We start from the raw sequence: 18,607 nt of genomic DNA, 5'->3' as shown, positions 1-18,607 counted from the left end.
TAGCAGGGTGCAGGTACCTGAACTCAATCTTTTTCAGTTCAGCAGCACAGCTTAGAGATGAAATGCTTCAAAACTAAAGCGAGGGCTGCAAAATCTACAGATGCCACGAGGCACACTTGTGCCTGGCAGAAAGAAAAGGAAGAAGCTAAGCACTTGTGATAAGAACACTTGTGAACACTCCTTCAGCTAGGAAGCCACAAGCTGCCAAGGTATCTGGCCAGCCACAAAAGAGAAGCCTTTTCAGGCTCCTAAAATTTCAGCGCCCACTGAAGCACTTCCAGTTACCTCAATTACACACTGAGCACATGTGGAGCCTGGAGAAAACAAACCTGCTCTTCAGGTACCAGTATTATTTGTAAAAACACTGCCTTGCTTGGTATGTCAGAATGCGGAAGAGAGATGCGAAGCCAGTAATGAGTAAAGGGCACTTCTCTCTGCAGGCCCTGCTGTTTCTCAAAAGGAAAGCATCCAGTGTACCCACTATATTAGAAGGGACACAGCACTTCAGAACAAGAAGTCTTCTAGCTCAGTGCATAATTTCCAACAGTGCCCACATGCAGATATCTACAGTAAAGAAAGAACGTGGATAACACATTTTTCCAGTCTCCAGTTGCTTTTGTCCATTTTTCTCCTGAGGCAGTTATGGTTTCTGTATTCTTCCGTCGGATATTTGCCTTGTTGCCCTCCTCTGAACCTTTTCCAGTTCCACTACATCCTGTTTTTGTGATGAGGGAGACTCTCCTAGACCTTTCATCACTGACAATTGATGGACAAGGAAATGGCAGCGTTCCTCATGTTTTTTTCCCTCCCATGTGCACTGGAACAGTCACAGCCTGTCTCTTACTGTCAAAAACATACAATCTGCACACTGTATTTAAATGTTGTATGTTTTAAATGTCAATATAAGAAAAAATATTTGTAACAGTAGGTAGCTAGAGAATTAGATACATATAGCACGTGTCCTTTTAGACATGCACTTACAAAGCTCATCTAATAGCTAATTTGCTTCAGGCTTCTATCATTTCCCCATTCGCTGGCCGAGTCTGGCTTAGGATTGAAAAGCCTCTTCAAAAACATAAGCATTCACTCAAAAATAACCCTAAAACAGCTACCAGCCACAATACCTTTGTTCAGTACATAAATTCTATTTTTTTGTCCCTTAATGTCTGGTACCACCGAGCAGGGACACCAAGATTTCTGGGCTTTGGGGTTCTCAGTGCAGGCACAGTTGAGGAACTGCAGAGAGGGCTGTCCCCAGGCTTGGCACCCAGCCTACTGCAGGATCACTACATAATATCGCCTTCCTCCCTCTGCAGTCTTCCCTCAACAGGAGGGCGTTCAATTTATTACTACAACACATGTTCCCTTCCTGTCCTTTTTCTTGTTGAGAGCCTTTTGTTCAACAGACAGAATGGGGGGTGTTGTGAGGTGGATCAGATCTGTACAGTGAATCAGGTTCTTGGTGATCAACTATCCAGCTGACACAGGCACACTGGGGCACAACTCCTCAGAACTGCCACCACTCACAGCAACAGTTCCTACACAAGAACACAAGCACCAAAAACACTAAAAGAAACAAGAGGAAACAGAAGAATTCAGTCAATGAAAGGCATACAACAGGATTTATCAGAAATGGGAAGGCAGAAGTGGAGATTAACCGTACTTTCTATTTTTCCTTCCTATCTGCTGCTTCACAGTACCACATTGCTCCTGCCCCTTGAATCTGCACGAATATAAATCTAAGTACAGCAGTAAGATTTACTGATTAAAGAGAAGGTAACTGCCAACATCTCACTGAACATTACGAAATCACTGATCAATGGCACATTCCAGCCTGCAACAATGACAGGCTTTCGAGACATTCACAACCACCTTAGGTATTGCTTTGGCTTCCAAAGAAACTTCTTATCAAGAGAGTTGCAAGAACACACCTAGCTAAGCCCCTTCCTTGTCTCAGATTGAAGGCTGCTTCGTGCTTCCTAAGGATGTTGCAAGAGAATTGCTTTCTGCTGAGTAGGCACCTCCAGCACATCTCAGAGCGTGAGGCCTGCATCTGTGCGTTATGTTAAAAAGGAGCTTTCATTTCCATGCTTTTCGTGCATTTTTAGGAAATACTTCAGTTGTAATAAACATACAAGCTAAATGAATTCTTAGGCTTAGAGGTGAGCAGATTTTCTTCAAAATAAGTTTAACTGATATATGGTTAAAATTGCCATTACCAGGTCTAAAATATGCAGAATAATCGATATTTCTTCACTACAAGTTCAGGTTTATCCACTTCCAATGCCTACTATCCCAGATAAACTTTATCTTCATTTTGAAAACAGCTCTGTAATCTCCACACAAAGTTGCTTCCTAACAAGTACAATATATGCCACTATAACAAGGTCAAAAGGAAATCTGGAACATGAAAGACACTTACTTTTTCTTCCATCTTCTTTTTCTCCTCACTAGATTTGTTCGAAATCTGCTTTAGAAATTCACTGAGTTGTAACTCCTTATTCTCAGCCACTGCAATCTTTCGCTCAAGCTCCTCAAGGTGGGGTGCTGATCTTTCTGAAACGTGAGGTTGCAGTGATGCACTCTCATACTGTGGTTGCTTTCAAAAAGAAGGAGAACAATCATATAAATGAACACACACATACCACTACATACTTTAACTGCACAGCAGAAAACAGTCTTGCTGGTTTTTTTTTCCCCTCACTTTCAGGAAGGGTGGAGTCTGATTCTCAAACGTTAAAATGTGTGGGAACAGAATGTATTTCAGGAATCTTCTGTAGATAAAAAAAGAAATGAAAAAAATGGAAGCTGGACACTTACATTCACAACATATGAAAATGAACATTGTGTGACATTTCCCCCTCAGATATACCGAAGAGGTGCAGCTTTTCTTCCAAAACAAACAAAAACCTCCAACCCTTAAAATTCAAAGAAAATGCAATTTAAAAAAAAAAAAAAAAAAAAGAGTCCACTACATTACCCTATTATCTCTTACAGAGAAAAAACAGTGTAATATATTCACGGACATTTTATAAAGTAAGATACGCTCCAATCTCACAGACTCTGTTAAAGTAGAACATTAGAAAACGTTAAACGTCAGAGCTATCACAACTGAGATGAGGGGTGCAGGGATAGTCTGAGATAATAGCTACAACCAGATGGCAGGCTTCCTGCCTTCTGGTGTGTCCACCAAAACCCTCCTCCTTTTCTATCTTATGCAGTTCAACATTGTTCTCCCACTTCCACTGCCCACGGAGAGAAAGCACAAAATGGAAATCAACTGCCTGTGGGATGAAAAAGGAGATGCATCCCATTAGGCTTTCAGTTTCATATTCTTTTAATAATATAAACTGGAACCTTTAAAGAAATTATACAGAGAGCTCTTAAAATAACATTCCTTGTGCAAAGCATTATAAGAGATTAAAATCTCCAGTAGAGCAGATTTTCATTTGCAAGTTAATCTTATGAAAAGCAAACAAATCAAGCAGAAACCAAAAGACCTATTATAAATGGCTTGTATATTTTAAAGTATGAAAGATGAAAGCATCTGCTGCTTTATTTCAAGTGTATTTGCTATATTAAGGTTATGTACATTCATATTTCAGTTTCCATGATTTTTTTTCCTTTCATATTCTTAATCTAGACAGAGTTTTAGGGTATTTTTATGAAGAAACTTCTGAAAGCACCGAAATTCACATTCAGAGATCATTTCTATCCACCTTCATACTGAGTTGCTACCTGAGCTTTCCTCCCATCTTACACAAAACAGTCATACCTTACATAAAGCTGTGCTATTCCAGGAACATAATTAACATCAGGCTGAAATATGTTAGCTGAGATCCTGGTACAGAGTCTGTGATAAAAATGATCAAGTAATAAAAGAGGATGGCAAAGTTATTTCTCTGCATATCTGCCTTTAACATTTTCCTCCAGCAAGACCATTTTGATACGTGGAGGTGTTGAGATGGATTGTATCGATACTATCTCTGTAATTACTCCTTTGGGTAGCACCTCCTTGTCCAACTTCACAAATCCTTCGTCAGTGTTTTCAAATATTTTATCTTCTAATATCTCCTCATATAGCTGTGTTACACACGTGCTGTTAAAAACCATCATTTTTGCACAGTGCTGCAATACAAATGAGGATTCTTACCCCGCTTTCACCAGATTTCAAAATAAGTATGTACACAGTATTAATACAACTTACATTTCTACAAATCTGAAGTAAATAACAACATTTTCAGGATTTTTCACTCTGTGCAATCTACAGTTATCCAAAGACACAACCATTAATAAACATAAAAGCCCAGCATTTTATCCTACAGTGAACTGTGAACATCATTTCAAGTGGCAGTTACTGCATAATTGAAAGATTCTCTAAAATAAAAATATCCACCCTACCTGCAAATTAGTCATGTATGGTTCTTCGCAGTTCACAAGATGGCTCAGTCTTGCATGTTGAGCTCGTAATTCATTCTCTCTTATTTTCTGATGTAAATTGTTAATCTGCTGCTTTTGCCTGTAATAAATACATTTTATTTGAAAATAAATGGAATTGAACAGAGATCATAATAAAAAAAATGATCTTGAGACTAGTACTGGAGAATACTACAGCAATGTATGCAGCTTACTTTCTCTCTTCCACATTGTCAAATGAAACAGTAACAGACAACAGAACCAGATTAAGTATTTCATAATCCTGGATCTACTTTAGCTATGGGTTTGTTTGTTTGTTTTTTTCCCCCACTGCAGCCAAACTGCAACAAGCCTAGTTCAACACCAGAACTGGAATCTCATAAGGAGTTATTAAACTAGAGCTGCCATGCACCTTTCACCAAAGCATCCCCCAACTGGCCTGCACTCAACTGGGAATCATAAATTAATCTTTCAGAAATATGAACCTGAATACCAGTTTTGTAGGGGCTGGAGAGCAATTTCCCCTGTAATTTTTTCCTTACACCCAGAAATGTAAGTAGCAAGAAGTACGTAGAAACTAGAATGCAAACAAAACTCACATCTTCACTTTACTTGGACTTTGCTCTGGCTCCTCTCTCTTTCTGAGAGCTGACTTTTGACATAGCTTAGAGATTTACAAAGCAAGGAGCAGAAAAATTAAAAAGAAGATGTCATTACAAAAGTTAGACTGCAGGCTTTTCTGTGAGGTCTGTCTTTCCACGCTGCTCAAGGCCTTTTAAGTTAGTTGCTTCACATATGTTTCCCACCACTACAGTAAAATCCTGCACTACATATTAAAGAATTAAACCTCTTACACCAATCATTTGGCTAGCGTACAGCAGAAATAGCACCACTCTTCCATCGCTGTTTAATTACATCACACACTGTATCACTATTTAAATTATGACTTCGTTTGAACTAATGTGACTAGATAGCAAACACAAGACACGTTTCAACCCCAGCCCAAGTTACACGAGAGACACAGACCGCCAGCTCTGCTGTTCTCTCTGGGGAGGGCTGGGTACCTCATGAAGTGACTGGAGTGGAGTCATCAGTACCTACCAGAAACACACAGAGCAACCTGCCTGCTCCATCAATCTACAAACAGCTTTCATTTGTGCCCAGCAAATGTGGAGTTTCCCTCTCCAGAGATCTTCAGAAGCTGTCTGGACATGACCCTGTGCAAGCAGCTCTGGTTGTCCCTGCTTGAACATGGTTTGGACCAGATGGACTTAGAGGACCCTTCTGACCTCAGCTCTGCTTTGATTCTATGTACTTTCTATGTACTCCTTTAATTCTACTTCTTTTTTTTTTTTTCTTTTTTCTTTTTTTTTTAATCTTAGGAGAGCATCAAAGATAGGATGCATGTACAAAGCTTTGCATGCTCAAAACTTATCTTTGTAACATTTCTCTATTTCTTCAGCTACAAAGAATTACAATGAGTGGGAAATCAGTACAAACAAGTTGCAATTCTGTAGTGCCTTAAGATGACTCATTGACTACAATTCATAAATAAGAGCAATCAAATGCATTTAGATGACTCCACAGCAAGTCCTAAAATATACAAACAGGTGAATCTGAGGCTTCCCTTTTCAGTTTTACTATTCAGAGAAAAAAAGTCCACATAAATGGACTATGTAATGCAGAACAACTTTGTACTCGGACTCAGCTCTTCTGGTTGGTGTCTTTCTATACGAGGGCACTTCAATCAAAAAGCTTCAAACTTATTTTGGAAGAAGCAAATTGGAAGATCAAGAAAAAGAGTATGCCTGTAACTTGTAACAGGCCATATACAAGCTCAAGTGCTAGTGTAATCATGTGAGAAAATATAAAGCCTTGCTGGCTTCTGCTGCATGCTTGGTCACAGAGACTGGGATCATTTATTATGATTTGTCTTAATCCATGAACGGAAGTCATTTTTCATTTTTTATTACCTTATTACTTACCAGATACAGCTATTACAACATCCCTGCCCCATTTGTTTTAACATTATTCATCCATTTGCCACTCATCCCTTGAAGACACTATGCAATTTTCTCCTTTTGAGTGATTACATCTTAGCAGTGCCTCACTTTATGGGCAGGAATTCAATAGCTCGAAACAAATGCTACAGCCCAGAGTAAGCATTTTTAAATATTTTTGAACCTCCAACTACAGTAGCATATTTCATAATCTTTTCCCTACCCTAACAAATCCCTGTAGGAAAAAAGGTAGAACAAATTAATCCACGATGAAACAGAGCTGCATGAGCGAAGAGTGTAACCACATTTCTTTTCGCTCTGCAAAGCGTGAAACTCTGCCCCATCTGAAACCTAGCCAGCAAAACTTGTCATGAAAATGTTTCACGTCTGCGTAGATCCTGCACAGCTTCTTCACATAACTGCCTCTCTCAAAATATCATTAACCTCATGCCACCCAGAGACAAAAATGCTGCGAACAGCCCAGCAGTCACAAGCAGAGGGAAAGATAAAGCACCATAGAAACATACCTACTATTTACATACAGTCCTGTAAGTCTTTGGAGACTTCATACCAGATGCGTTTTCTCACTGATGTCCTCATATGCTAAGACAGTTTTAATCTTCTGTTACCCCACAGCTGTTACCGTTAATCTGCAGCATAACCACAGGCTGCAAATATTATTAAAGCATTTCACAAACATGACCTGCACACTGCAGAGGGGACACTGTCCCCATAAGCCTCTCCATCACCAATCCATCTTCCACCCAGGTACGTGCTGACTGCCACTCTGGTCAGGCAAAAAACAAAAATAATCCTGAGATGGAAAGATGTGACAGCAAGGCCACTCTCCCCTTGTAACTGCTGCGGTGGTTGTAACTCACGTGCATTCTGCATGTTCGCAGAGGGCAGATCAGAGCAGGCTGAAATTCTGTAACCTTTGCCAAGATTGGTCAAAACTTTTCACGGCTCTTTCCTTTCTCTAATGAGCTGCTAACGGCATCAGCTCTCCCCAGGCATTCGCTGCATTTATAACCCAGAAGGGAGCCGTGCCTTTATGTAAGTAGGCCCAGGCCTGAGCTCAGGGCACTGGGACTAACAAGACACTCCTCTGCAGGAACCAGAGCACAACCAGGGTCGAGAGAAACGCTGTACTTAACACCACAAAAACTACTCTCATTCACAAATTCCACGTCTCCATCAGTGGGTGTTGCAACTCTATGTTGAAGGCAAAGTAACAATTACTGGCATGTTATCCGAGTATCACAGGACTTGTCACAGGATTTCATTCAATCCTGTCAGTCAGATGAGAAAATACTTCAAGTTTCTGTCTAGACATGTCCCTCCCTTTATACTCAGACTTAAGGAAAGAAGAACAGGAGGCACAGACCTGCCCTAAAGTTGCAAACCAATCATTAGGACTCAAAGGGAAGAAGAATTTGTTTAAAAATAAATAAAAAAAAGAAAGTTAAAAAAGCAGGAATGAAAGATATCCTTTCGGGAGGGATATTTAAAAGTGTGCCTTACTTAATTCGATGTTTCAGAAGAAAATATCATTGAAAAGTGTATAAAATTTAACTCTCTCATCCAACCAACATAGCACTAATACCACTGCTTTCAGAGACAAATCCAGCACAAATCTTTCTAGCTGCCCTTCGAGGCATAAAAGTCTCCAGGAATGGGGAATACAGGAACAAATGAATTTTATATCTTCTTTAAATGAGCAAGAATACCACTTCCATTACCCACAGAAGAGCTCTGCAATGAAGATATCAAAGCCACTGTATTGTTGGATTTTACATTAGATAGGTTGATTTGTCAGTTTTGTTTTGTTTTTCCTCAGAAATAACCTGCCTGTTATATCCATATTTTCATTACTATTATTCCAAAACTTCCATTGATACCATGGGAGTTTCACTCTGAGCCTTTTCACCACCTTTTTTGAACTTCAGCCATAATTTATAGATACAGGTACATATAGATACCTTAAGACCAAATCCTACCTGCACTGCTCCCAGGTATTCCTTTCTAAAGGGACCTGCAATGACAGGTTATCCAAGACACAGGACAAACTTGGTGGCTAAGTGCTCTAACGTTCCTTCTACCTAGCTCTTTTGTTTCAACTCCCATATTAGTTAGTTACACGCTAGCTAAGTTAATTTACAGAAAAATACCATTTTCACAAATGACTTCACCTTAATTTTAAGTATCTTGGAATATGCATACATTCCAGAATATTTTTAACTGATTATGCACTCCTTTTAATCCCTCACCAACAGCAGAACAGCCCAGCATCTGCACTGTTCTCTTGTAATGAGCATTAGCGTGACCTGGCACAAAGTGACTGTTGCTAGCTCACCTAAAGCCAAGTCTGTGAATCAGCAGCTCACTTTCAGTTGGTACATGCACAGTAGAAGAATAGCACAGCGCTGCCCAGTCTGCTCACGTCCCTGGACCTTTGCCTGATGCCCACCCACCCTTTTGCTTCCCGAGAGCCCATGGGGGGCTGCAACTTTTGCAGTCTGTCTGCCCCTTTGGCAGCAAGGGGCTGCTAGTGGTGCATAATCCCTGTGGTTTTCTTTTGTGTAGACTGACACGGGGAAGACAACACACGGCCCTTCACGAAATGGCAGACAAGCTCATCCCATGCTGGATGACTGAGATTCTATTTATGAAGCTGGTCGCAATCCAGAGGAAAATTACTCGTATCTCTAGACACAAACTGACGACATTTAAGTGTGCAAAGAGAAAATTACAGCCTTAACTGTAAAATATGAGTTCAGGGGCTGTGGAGGGAATCTTGATTTCAATTCATTTGTAGTTCTGTCCTTTGGCTCAAACAAACTTCTTCGAAAACTCAGATCAGCACAAAGAACATGGGGTACGAATACAACGCAGCTCTGCATGCAAAAGCCTGGACTGCCTTCAGAGACCAGCATTAATAATAAATAAACTGTTTAATATACAAATTGCTTCTAGGTCTCTCTCAGAACGTTTGTAGAACATAATTGGCATTCACAACATTTTCTCATATTCACACTGGACTAGTTAACCAGGCACACAAGCTTAGACAGATACTCGTATGTGCATTTGCCTGGAAACAAGCCACATTTTCTTCAACCTGAGACCAACTCGTCTGTTTCCATAAAATCCTTTCATCACTTATTCTAATATAAAAGCATCTTGAAAAGACCATTGTTGCCAGAGAATTGCCTCCTCCTTTCAACTCTGAAAAGTCTTAAATTAGTATAAATCTAAAAGTCCTACATTACAAATGAAGATAAAGGTCCAGCACCTTCAGACACTCCAGAAACTGAAAAAAGCAGCTTCCTTCACTACAGAAATCATGTTAGTAATTTCATAATGAATCAAATGAAATCAATGCTCACCTTCAAAGGTTACCGAGAAATCACTGCCTTAGGTGAAAATGCTTCAGAAGATTTTCTGAGAATCAGAACATGAAATATAATACAATATGGGTCCTTCGGAAGCAAAAGCATCACTCATTCCACATCACAGTTAGAAGTATGCTGTTTTGTTTTGATGTTTTAAGAAGCTGGATACTAGTTTTTATATCCCTTTGTTTTAAAGACACAATCTCTTGGGACCAAACGTGCAGAGTACTGATAGAGAGAGAAGTCAGTAGTACACAAAGTCCTAAAAACAATGCAAATACATTTCCGTAACTTGGAAGATAAAGCCAAAGAGCTCCGATACCACTAAAGCCCATGCAAAAATAGACAGACTCCAACTTCCTATGCAATCAAGTCTTTTTGGTGCTGGTTTTTTTTCTTTTTTTTTTTCTTTCCTCCTCTGGGAGTCCAGAATGGATCTTTCTTATAGGTAATGACTCTTTTGAATTGCACTGAAGTTTGATATGCTATTCTGACCCTCAGGAGGCAAGTTAGCACTGACATATGGGGAGGCCAGGTAAAAGCATAGCCAACAACTGCACTTGACTTGGTTAAACGATGTCAGCCATGCAGCCGGGGGAGTGAGGAACATGGACATGGCTGCCTGCGCAGGCAAAGGATGCTCCTTCCCTCCTACAACGGAGTTTTGCAACTCCTGAGGCCTCCTGACAGGAATCATGCTGCTCCCATCTCTGTCAATAGTGGGACTTCCTAAAAACATTTAAACCCACAGAAAAGAAAATGAAATTCCAGAGAATAATATCTGGGATTATTGAGCAATGACTGAGCACAACTACACAATGCTGTACTACAAAAGCAGGCAATGCAGAAAGGCAACCTACAAGAGGGACACAGCAGGAGAAAGCCTCAGTTGTCCAACTTGCACACTTCCAGAAGATGTAAAATCAGTTGAAGAGAATTCAAGGAATAAGAAAACCTACCAGAGGTCCAGAAAATACGACCTGGGGAAAAGCTTAGTTTTGTAATGATTAAACTAAGTAATCTCTGAACTGTCCAACCTGGAAATGCTGTAGAACATCTGTGACTGCAGGCTTTAAAGAACAGGTTAGATAGGTCACGCTACAGTGTATCCCTATGGCCTGGAACAAGCATTAGTAAGGTCCTTCCTACTTCTCATTGGTGCCACAATTCAGGCTGTTATCTAATGAGGGATTGTTACGATTCCATTTCAGCAATACTACTCATATTCTTTCCTGAACTTTTGAAACTGCTAAAATGCTTACTTAAAGTTTACTGGCCCAGGATACCTCAACCACCAACTACCAAGGGGATCAGTGACATCAAAAGAAGATAAATTCATGTTTTTGAAGATATTATTGCAAGCAATTAGTATTTTACGCAGCGAGACGCTCAGGAAGGCTCCTCGTAGCCTAATCCCTGCACAGGGGCTCCCACTGTACAAGTTTGCTCAGATCCAGGGCGACATAAAGCTTCAGTGCTACTTCATAAAAAATGGCACTAATGGGTCCTTCAATTGGATATGCTAGTGCTGCAGATGCTTACAGAGCATCCAAAAATTAAGAAATTACAGTCCTGCACTAGCAGTAACACGAACACTATCAGCACACCCAGTCTGACGTCAGCAAGTGAAGACAGGTCAATTTGACAGAGGGCAAAGAAAATCTAATACAAATGTCTTAGTGAAAACAGTAAAGTGTAATTCAACGCTGGATGGAAAGCTAATAATTTAGCAACTGATTAGAGACTGTGAATGTTACTACGCTCCGAGGAACTACAGCTATTCACTAAAATGATACTTTTATATCTGTATTTCCATAAAAAGCAGTTCAAATGCCCTTAAGCTGCCTGGATGAGAACACTGCATGCAAAGTGCTATTTTCAGCAGTTTATGTCATATATTCAGATATTTGGCATTTATTCACATACCTAACTACATGCAATCCCTGCCAAACAGTGCCAGTACCACAGCAGAGACATCCACAGTGGCTTGCCAGTCAGAGATGATGTTCATAGTTGTACCAAAATGCTGTAATTTCATTTTTGTTAATGAACTGAACAGAGTACACAACACGGGAACAGCGCTGAGAATTAAAATGCGATGCTGTAATTTTCTAAACTGATGCATATACTGTTGGCTCCCTCTGGTGCCAAATACAATACAGCATTACACATTAAGCTGCAGAAGTGAGGCAATGACATAATCCAATTCCAGTAATAGGCGTTATAGCAGCAGATTTCCTCTTACAAACAAAACCGTGAAGACCCTTGCCCCTTATTCACACTCCGCACCAACAGATCTAAAGTGGAAAAAGCATGATACATACCTTCAGAAAGCACCACTGTGTACCTCTGTACACACATGCCAGGCTCCCTCCCTCATGCCACACTTTTCCTTTATAAAAGTGGTTTCTCCCCAATTCTTTAAGAGTAGACTTAAAAATAGATTTCAAGCTTTGTTTTGTTAAATTGACAGTGATACCTACAGCAGCTTTAGAAAAAAAATTAAACCACTTTTATACCCACACATTTATGCTACTGTGTTCATTTATACTTGTTCAGATGTACAAGTCCAAACAATTTTAACTCATCTACTAGTAAATCTGATGTTCAACAGTGTACAGAATATACATCAAGCCATTTATTCTAGTCACAAATGCTGTTTTTTTCCCTAACATTCTACTAATGGCTTTAAATTCCAGTGACACACAACCTATCCAAGTGTGGTGATTCACACAGCAAGTGTTAATTCTTGAGCTATTTCAAACAAAAATCTTGTTTGCAGCTTTTCCAAACTGTTAGATTTCTGTTGCAAAACAAGGAAGTTGAATAATCTTATCCGGATGGGTTGGATTTTTGTTGTTAATTACCGTGGGATAAGAAGGGAAGCAGGCAGCAGGTTTCTGTTTCCTCTCTGCTGCCTTTAGAACAACAAGGTAGAGCACCTCAAAGACACCACTATGTATGCAGCCTCTACTTCCAGCACATCAACGGATTTAAGCACTTAAGTTGTGGTGTTCAACTCCTCTACCTCCTGCTGCAATTCACAGCAGTAGAGCGTATGTTAACCTCAAATAAACTGGACAGCAACCAGTGAAAGGGCAGCTAGTGACAAGAGCGAGATAAGGGTGTTCTTGGGGTGTTTCTTTTCATTCCGCTGTTTCTTGTACCTCTCAACTGCAAACAGCTATGACCAGAGCACCAGTTCAGAGCCCCACCTCCAGCATCCTCTGGCCAACCGCTCCACCGCTCCTCCAATTTCCAAATGTCACGGGCACGACCTGACCCTCCCCAGTTCCCCCATTAATTAAACGAGTCTTGCTGATATCCTTCTTTTACCAGGTTAAAAATTCAAGATTAGCCATGGTTTTGTTGTTGTTGTTGTTGTTGTTGTTTTTTTTAAGACAACCACACCTTCTGAAGCTCTGCAAGAACCAAAGGCATGAAACACTTTTTCAGCCAACACCTAGTATCAAGTCCTCCCATCAACAAAATAATTCCTCCTCCACTACCTAAAGGCATAACTTCTACAATTTAAATGCCATCATCTTGAATTATAATTAACAGAACTTTAGCAAAATACACACACTTATTTTATGTATTTTAGGCCAGTATTCAGAATTTTCATTAACTTAGGAAAAAAAGAGTTTCAGATAAGATCAAGGAGAACAGGAGTCAAAAATCCTAGGTTTAGTCCCAGATATTATATTGGATCTCAGAGTAATGTCTTGCACCTCTCTTTTAAAATATGGATGGCAATGAAAGAAGGCATTACTTATACTTAAGAATTATGAATGTTCCATCTAATAATAAATAGAACACTAGCACTTTATAATAGTGTTCTATTTCTAGAATTTTGGACTGCAACTATGTACTATTTCCTCCATGAAAGAAACCATCAGTGGAAAAAAAAAAACAACAATATAAGAAGGAGATGCAAAAGATTTTATAAATATGCAACATTTCGTACTGATTTTAAATAATACAATTCAACTATACGAAGTAACTTGGTTTTCAAATCATAAATCTTGAGGCAATTTTTTTGCCCAAATGGAGGCTTAACGTTTAGAAAACCGCCCCTTCTGTGGTTTATGATTATACTGCAATTTACACTGTATTTAACTGCAACACCAAGTGTCTACTTAAAGCAAATGACTGTAAGATCACGAAATGGTCTCTGTTCATTTCAGTAGCTTTCAGAGTGTATTTTGTCTTTTAAGATGAATGAAAAGGGAGCACCTCAATTGACTTCTCTCATAAATCCAGAAAGAGCTGTATTCACTAAGTCATACAAAAGCATGCTTTTTACAAAAAAAAAAAAAAGATCACACACATTGCCATGGGATGTCAAGAAATTGCTCTTCTCCCTCAGGATGGACAATATCAGGTAACTAGGTTGCAAACTGTCACTTCAGTAAAATGAAACTTCACCTTGACTGTAAACCCATTTTCACTGTGAGAAGAGTAATGTGAACTGATGGCTTAACTGCCATTGTGTAACAAGCCTTCTTGTAGAGCGTAGGTGCTCAGTAGAGGCAACAAAAGACAGCCCCTGGCCATCATGCATTATGTGTTTACAAATGTCAGTGATAGCTCGAAGAGAGGGCTGCAGGTTATACAGCATTAGTATTGATATAACAGGCCTGGAAAAGCTGCTTTACTTTAGACAGCCCCTGAACCACTGATCAAAAGACTCTGACAGAGGAGATCTATGCAACAGCTACAGATGCTGCCATCTCAACTGCCTGTCCCCTTGGAAGGTCTGCATTAAAGCAGGATGTTGAGTGCTTGCACCAGCCACTTTCTACTTTGTAGATCATCTTCCATTGCAGGGGCAGGAAAATACTATCAGGTGTCTAAGCTGATCTAGGGAAAACGATGCTGGCCAGCAGAAGTGATGGTCAGATTGCTAGGGGGCAAAAATATCTTAATTCATCACAATTCCCTTCTCTGTTTCAAGAGGGGAAGGAACAGACTGTGCACAAGCATAGGTCTACTGCCCAAGTTGTCCATCTCCATCCAATTAAGGGAGAAGAACTACCAGATGAAATAAAACAACATTTATCACAGATGCCTGACATTCCTGTTATTAACACACACCTGCTTTACACAGTTCTCCCCAGGCTGAGAAGCAAAGTATCAATAAGAGGCCAAAACTATTTCAAGATAAGAACAACCACTCCTTTCAGTCATGAGTCAAGAGTTTATTATTAAAACACAGACTAAGCCAAATGATAATTATGTCAAATATAAAAATACCCTTCTGAAATGTCCTACATCCAAACTCTGCAACTCCAGATGACATTTGATAATTTAGTGCAAGCTTCATTAAGCTCAGGCCCTTTATTAAAAGCACATTTTCCTCATTAAGGCTTAATACCATCTAAACATCTAGAACTCCAGAAATTATATCATCTGTACTAGAAACTTACAGTAGCGACTTGCTGCCAAGTTCTATTTTAGATTGATAAAAATTTCAACTCGAAACTATGTATCTCTTGATAAGTAGATAACAATTTTAATATTTTATTATTTGAACAATTTGTTTGAGCAATTAAATAGGATTTTGCTAATAAACTTTTCTTCAAAGACCATTTTCTCAAAGCTTTAATTATCAGCTGGCTTCAGATATACTGCATTTCTTTCTTTTCCCACAAGTAAGATCAGTACAAAGCAGATTACCTGCTCTCAGCTTGCATCAATTCCAAGACCCTACATGCAAGCAGAAATATATCCAATACGAACATGAACACTTACATGAAACTAGACTGGGCAAGCTGACAGCAGAACTAGCTATTGGTCTTGCTCCCCCTTTTCCACTGCAAAGGCCTCAAACCCCGGAGTAAATTCCCAAACTTGTAGAAGACTTTTAGTAAGCAGCCTGTCTTCCCTCCTGGCAAGGTCTAAGTCCCACATATTTTGTGTGTAAGTACGTGCTGGACTGAAAGCTAACAGTTCTACTTTTCCAGTTTCTACATCACAGCTTTTATGTCATCTAATCTAACAAATGCAGCAAGAGCAGCTTACTCACCGATCGATCACAATCTCTTTCTGTCTTAGCAGCCCCTCTTTAATTTTCATTAGAGATTCCCAGTTGCTGAAGTCCTGATATGTGGTAGCTGGGTAACTCTGACGAGATGTTCCAGTCGGAACCTGCATAAAATATTTCTATAATTAGCCTCAAAAACAGTAGATTATTTCCTAGATACTGGGGAATTTACAAAGTGGCTTGTTGTTACAGAAACGTAACGCTGTTTTATGCTTTATTCAGCTTTACTTCATTTAAAATAATGGGATTTACACACACTTTTTAAAAACATTTTAGTCCAGCCTGAATGACTTAAAAATTGCTTTATAATGACTGATGACTTCATAGTTCTTAACTAGTATGAGATGAAAAGCTCATTTAGAATTTAAATACATTATTAAGACAAACAACAGAAAATGTTCATATACCTCTGCAATTGAGTACTGAAAATGAGATAGCTGAATAGCTTTAGATTTGCTTGATAACTGCAGATAACACCATTTCTTTCAGTTGTTAACTTCCACCTGTAACTTTAGCAAAGAGAAAAATAGCCTTGAAAGTATGTGCATTTGAAATACAGAATATGGGAATACAATCCTGGTTAAATTCTAACTTCTTCCAAGAGCAAAGTTTCAAAAGTAACAGATTACAGGCTTGCCACTGATGTTCACAAAAGCCAGGCAGTTTGCCTCATTACAAACTGATCTGAAGACAACAGTCAAGCTGAATAGGAGCCAACAACAACATGGCTTAGAAGTAAATAACTAACTGGGATGATAAATAGGGAATATTTTTATACTCAGAATATAAAAAGCATTATGAGTGTTTGTGTCAAAAATCCGCATAAGGGAAAGTTTAAGTTAGAATTTTAGCCTACAGATGGAGGCAACCCAGCATCAGCTGCCATGAGCCATCATCTCCTCTTCCACTGTTTTTTTCATCACTAGAAAAATTACAGAATCACAGAATGGCTTGGGTTGGGGACCTTAAAGTCCAGTCAGTTCTAATCGCCTTCTGTGGGCAGGGCTCCCACCCACCAGCTCAGGCTGCCCAAAGCCCCATCCAACCCAGTCTTGAATTCTTCCAGGGACGGGACAGCCACAGCTTTCCTGGGTACTCTGTACCTGGGCTTCAACACCCTCTAGGAAAAAAAGACTTATCTTTTTATTATCGAGGAGCAACCTTGGACTATGGTGCCTCTAATTTTTTGGAACAAAGCAGGAGAAGAAAGTGAAAATATGGCTAAGTTCGGTTTAAAAGTTAAAATACAGTTTTTAAAGATATCTGGATGAGTATTGCTCATTTGTATTTGATTGCTCTAAGGATTTTAAACTTATGATTATAATTAAGTTTATTAAGACCAAAACACAGCATGAGATATTAAAATTAGGTCCACAATATTCACGTAGAACGCATTTCTGTTCAAAGCTAAACTGAATATTGAGAAATTACTGCCTAAACCTCAGAATTACAATGTGCTGACATCATGAATTCCTGACAGCCTCTTCTGCAAATTGAAAGAGTATGCTTCCCCCATTCAGTCTAATGATTGAACTGATTTGCTCATTGATAAAATGAACCTGAAAAGGCAGAAGCACATTTTTCTTCATTTAATAAGTAATTTAAAATTAGGTTTAAAAAGACAACGTCAACTAGTTCAAGATTATTTTGTCACGAAAAAAAAAAAATCCTATCATGTCCAATTATCTGCTTCTAGGAATAATACTTCCTTTGCTTAAAAATCTGGAGAGCTTCAACAGTATAATTTGTTATGAGTAATTTAAGACAACAAACACACACACACAACAAACAATTTTACACATTAAACGTCTAATGTCAATGACTAAAAAAAAAATAATCAAAGAAACATCCAACATCTAATTGAATTGTACCAGTCATTTTCAAACAAAGCAAAATAAATAAACAAACACACGCATCTGGAATGCAGCAATTAGATGGTTTAGTGTATCTGTGTATCTAGCAGGATAGTATTTAGTATCACATTTTAATGAAAAGGCCAGATTGAGAGGAGTAACAGTGCCTCTTGAGGAAAAATAAAATGTGAAATACTACCAAATTTTACCCTAAAATGGCTCAATGATGCATGACTATGAGTACTATTTCTTGCCCTATGCTCATGACCACATCCCACAAACACTAAAAACCATCAAAAGCAACTTGAAACTCTCTCAAACGTTGTGCCTAAAAAAGGTGCCTCATACAAATGCTTGCTGGAGCACGCTCAGTGAAAATTTTGTTGGAATAAAACTTTTCGCATCTGCCATTTCTAATAAATCCATCAAACTTATACTTGTTCAAGGAAGCTACGAAAATGGTATTCTACTGGTAGGTAAGGAAAGAAAAGGCTGGATTAAGATTTCCCACTAATTTGTTAACCAAGTAATGATTCCTTCCCATAAGCACAACACACAATTAATCTTTTCAGATCTATGAATGAAAAATTAATTTTGTCTCGGTTGCCAAAACTAGACCACATAACTTCAAAGTAGTCATCAGTACTTACAGAATACTTTAGGATTGTCACATATTGTTCTGTATTACAGTTATTCTTGTGACTGCTTGAGTTAATAGTCACCAGCACAAAACTATTCCAGTCAAAGTCTCTCTTAGTCAAACGTGCCAGGTCATATAAAGTGGCAACAGCAGTTACTAACACTATATTTCGTGTCACACATTTTTTCCTTTGCTTCTTCCACTACAGTGTTAACCCTTTTTTTTAATATGTCCGCTTCAGTACCCTTGTGCAGCAGTCA

At 39.0% G+C, this 18,607-nt stretch overlaps 1 protein-coding gene across 1 annotated transcript in view; it reads right to left on the bottom strand.

The window, feature by feature from the left end:
• The window catches only part of LOC100550735 (centrosomal protein of 85 kDa-like), a 34,035-nt gene extending 18,071 nt beyond the window's left edge, over positions 1-15,964 (bottom strand). Inside the window, exons 1-3 of the mRNA XM_010707445.3 lie at positions 15,837-15,964; positions 4,402-4,519; positions 2,423-2,599 (exon numbers count right to left, since the gene is read on the bottom strand). Coding sequence (XP_010705747.1) covers positions 2,423-2,599; positions 4,402-4,519; positions 15,837-15,964 — 423 coding nt within the window. The remainder of the gene's footprint in view (positions 1-2,422; positions 2,600-4,401; positions 4,520-15,836) is intronic.
• Positions 15,965-18,607: the final 2,643 nt, after the last annotated feature.

Source organism: Meleagris gallopavo, chromosome 2 (assembly GCF_000146605.3).
Source record: "Meleagris gallopavo isolate NT-WF06-2002-E0010 breed Aviagen turkey brand Nicholas breeding stock chromosome 2, Turkey_5.1, whole genome shotgun sequence".
In the NCBI taxonomy this organism is placed as follows: domain Eukaryota; kingdom Metazoa; phylum Chordata; class Aves; order Galliformes; family Phasianidae; genus Meleagris; species Meleagris gallopavo.
The sequence above is the reverse complement of the archived record's forward strand: the minus strand, read 5'-3'. Positions and strand labels throughout refer to the sequence as shown.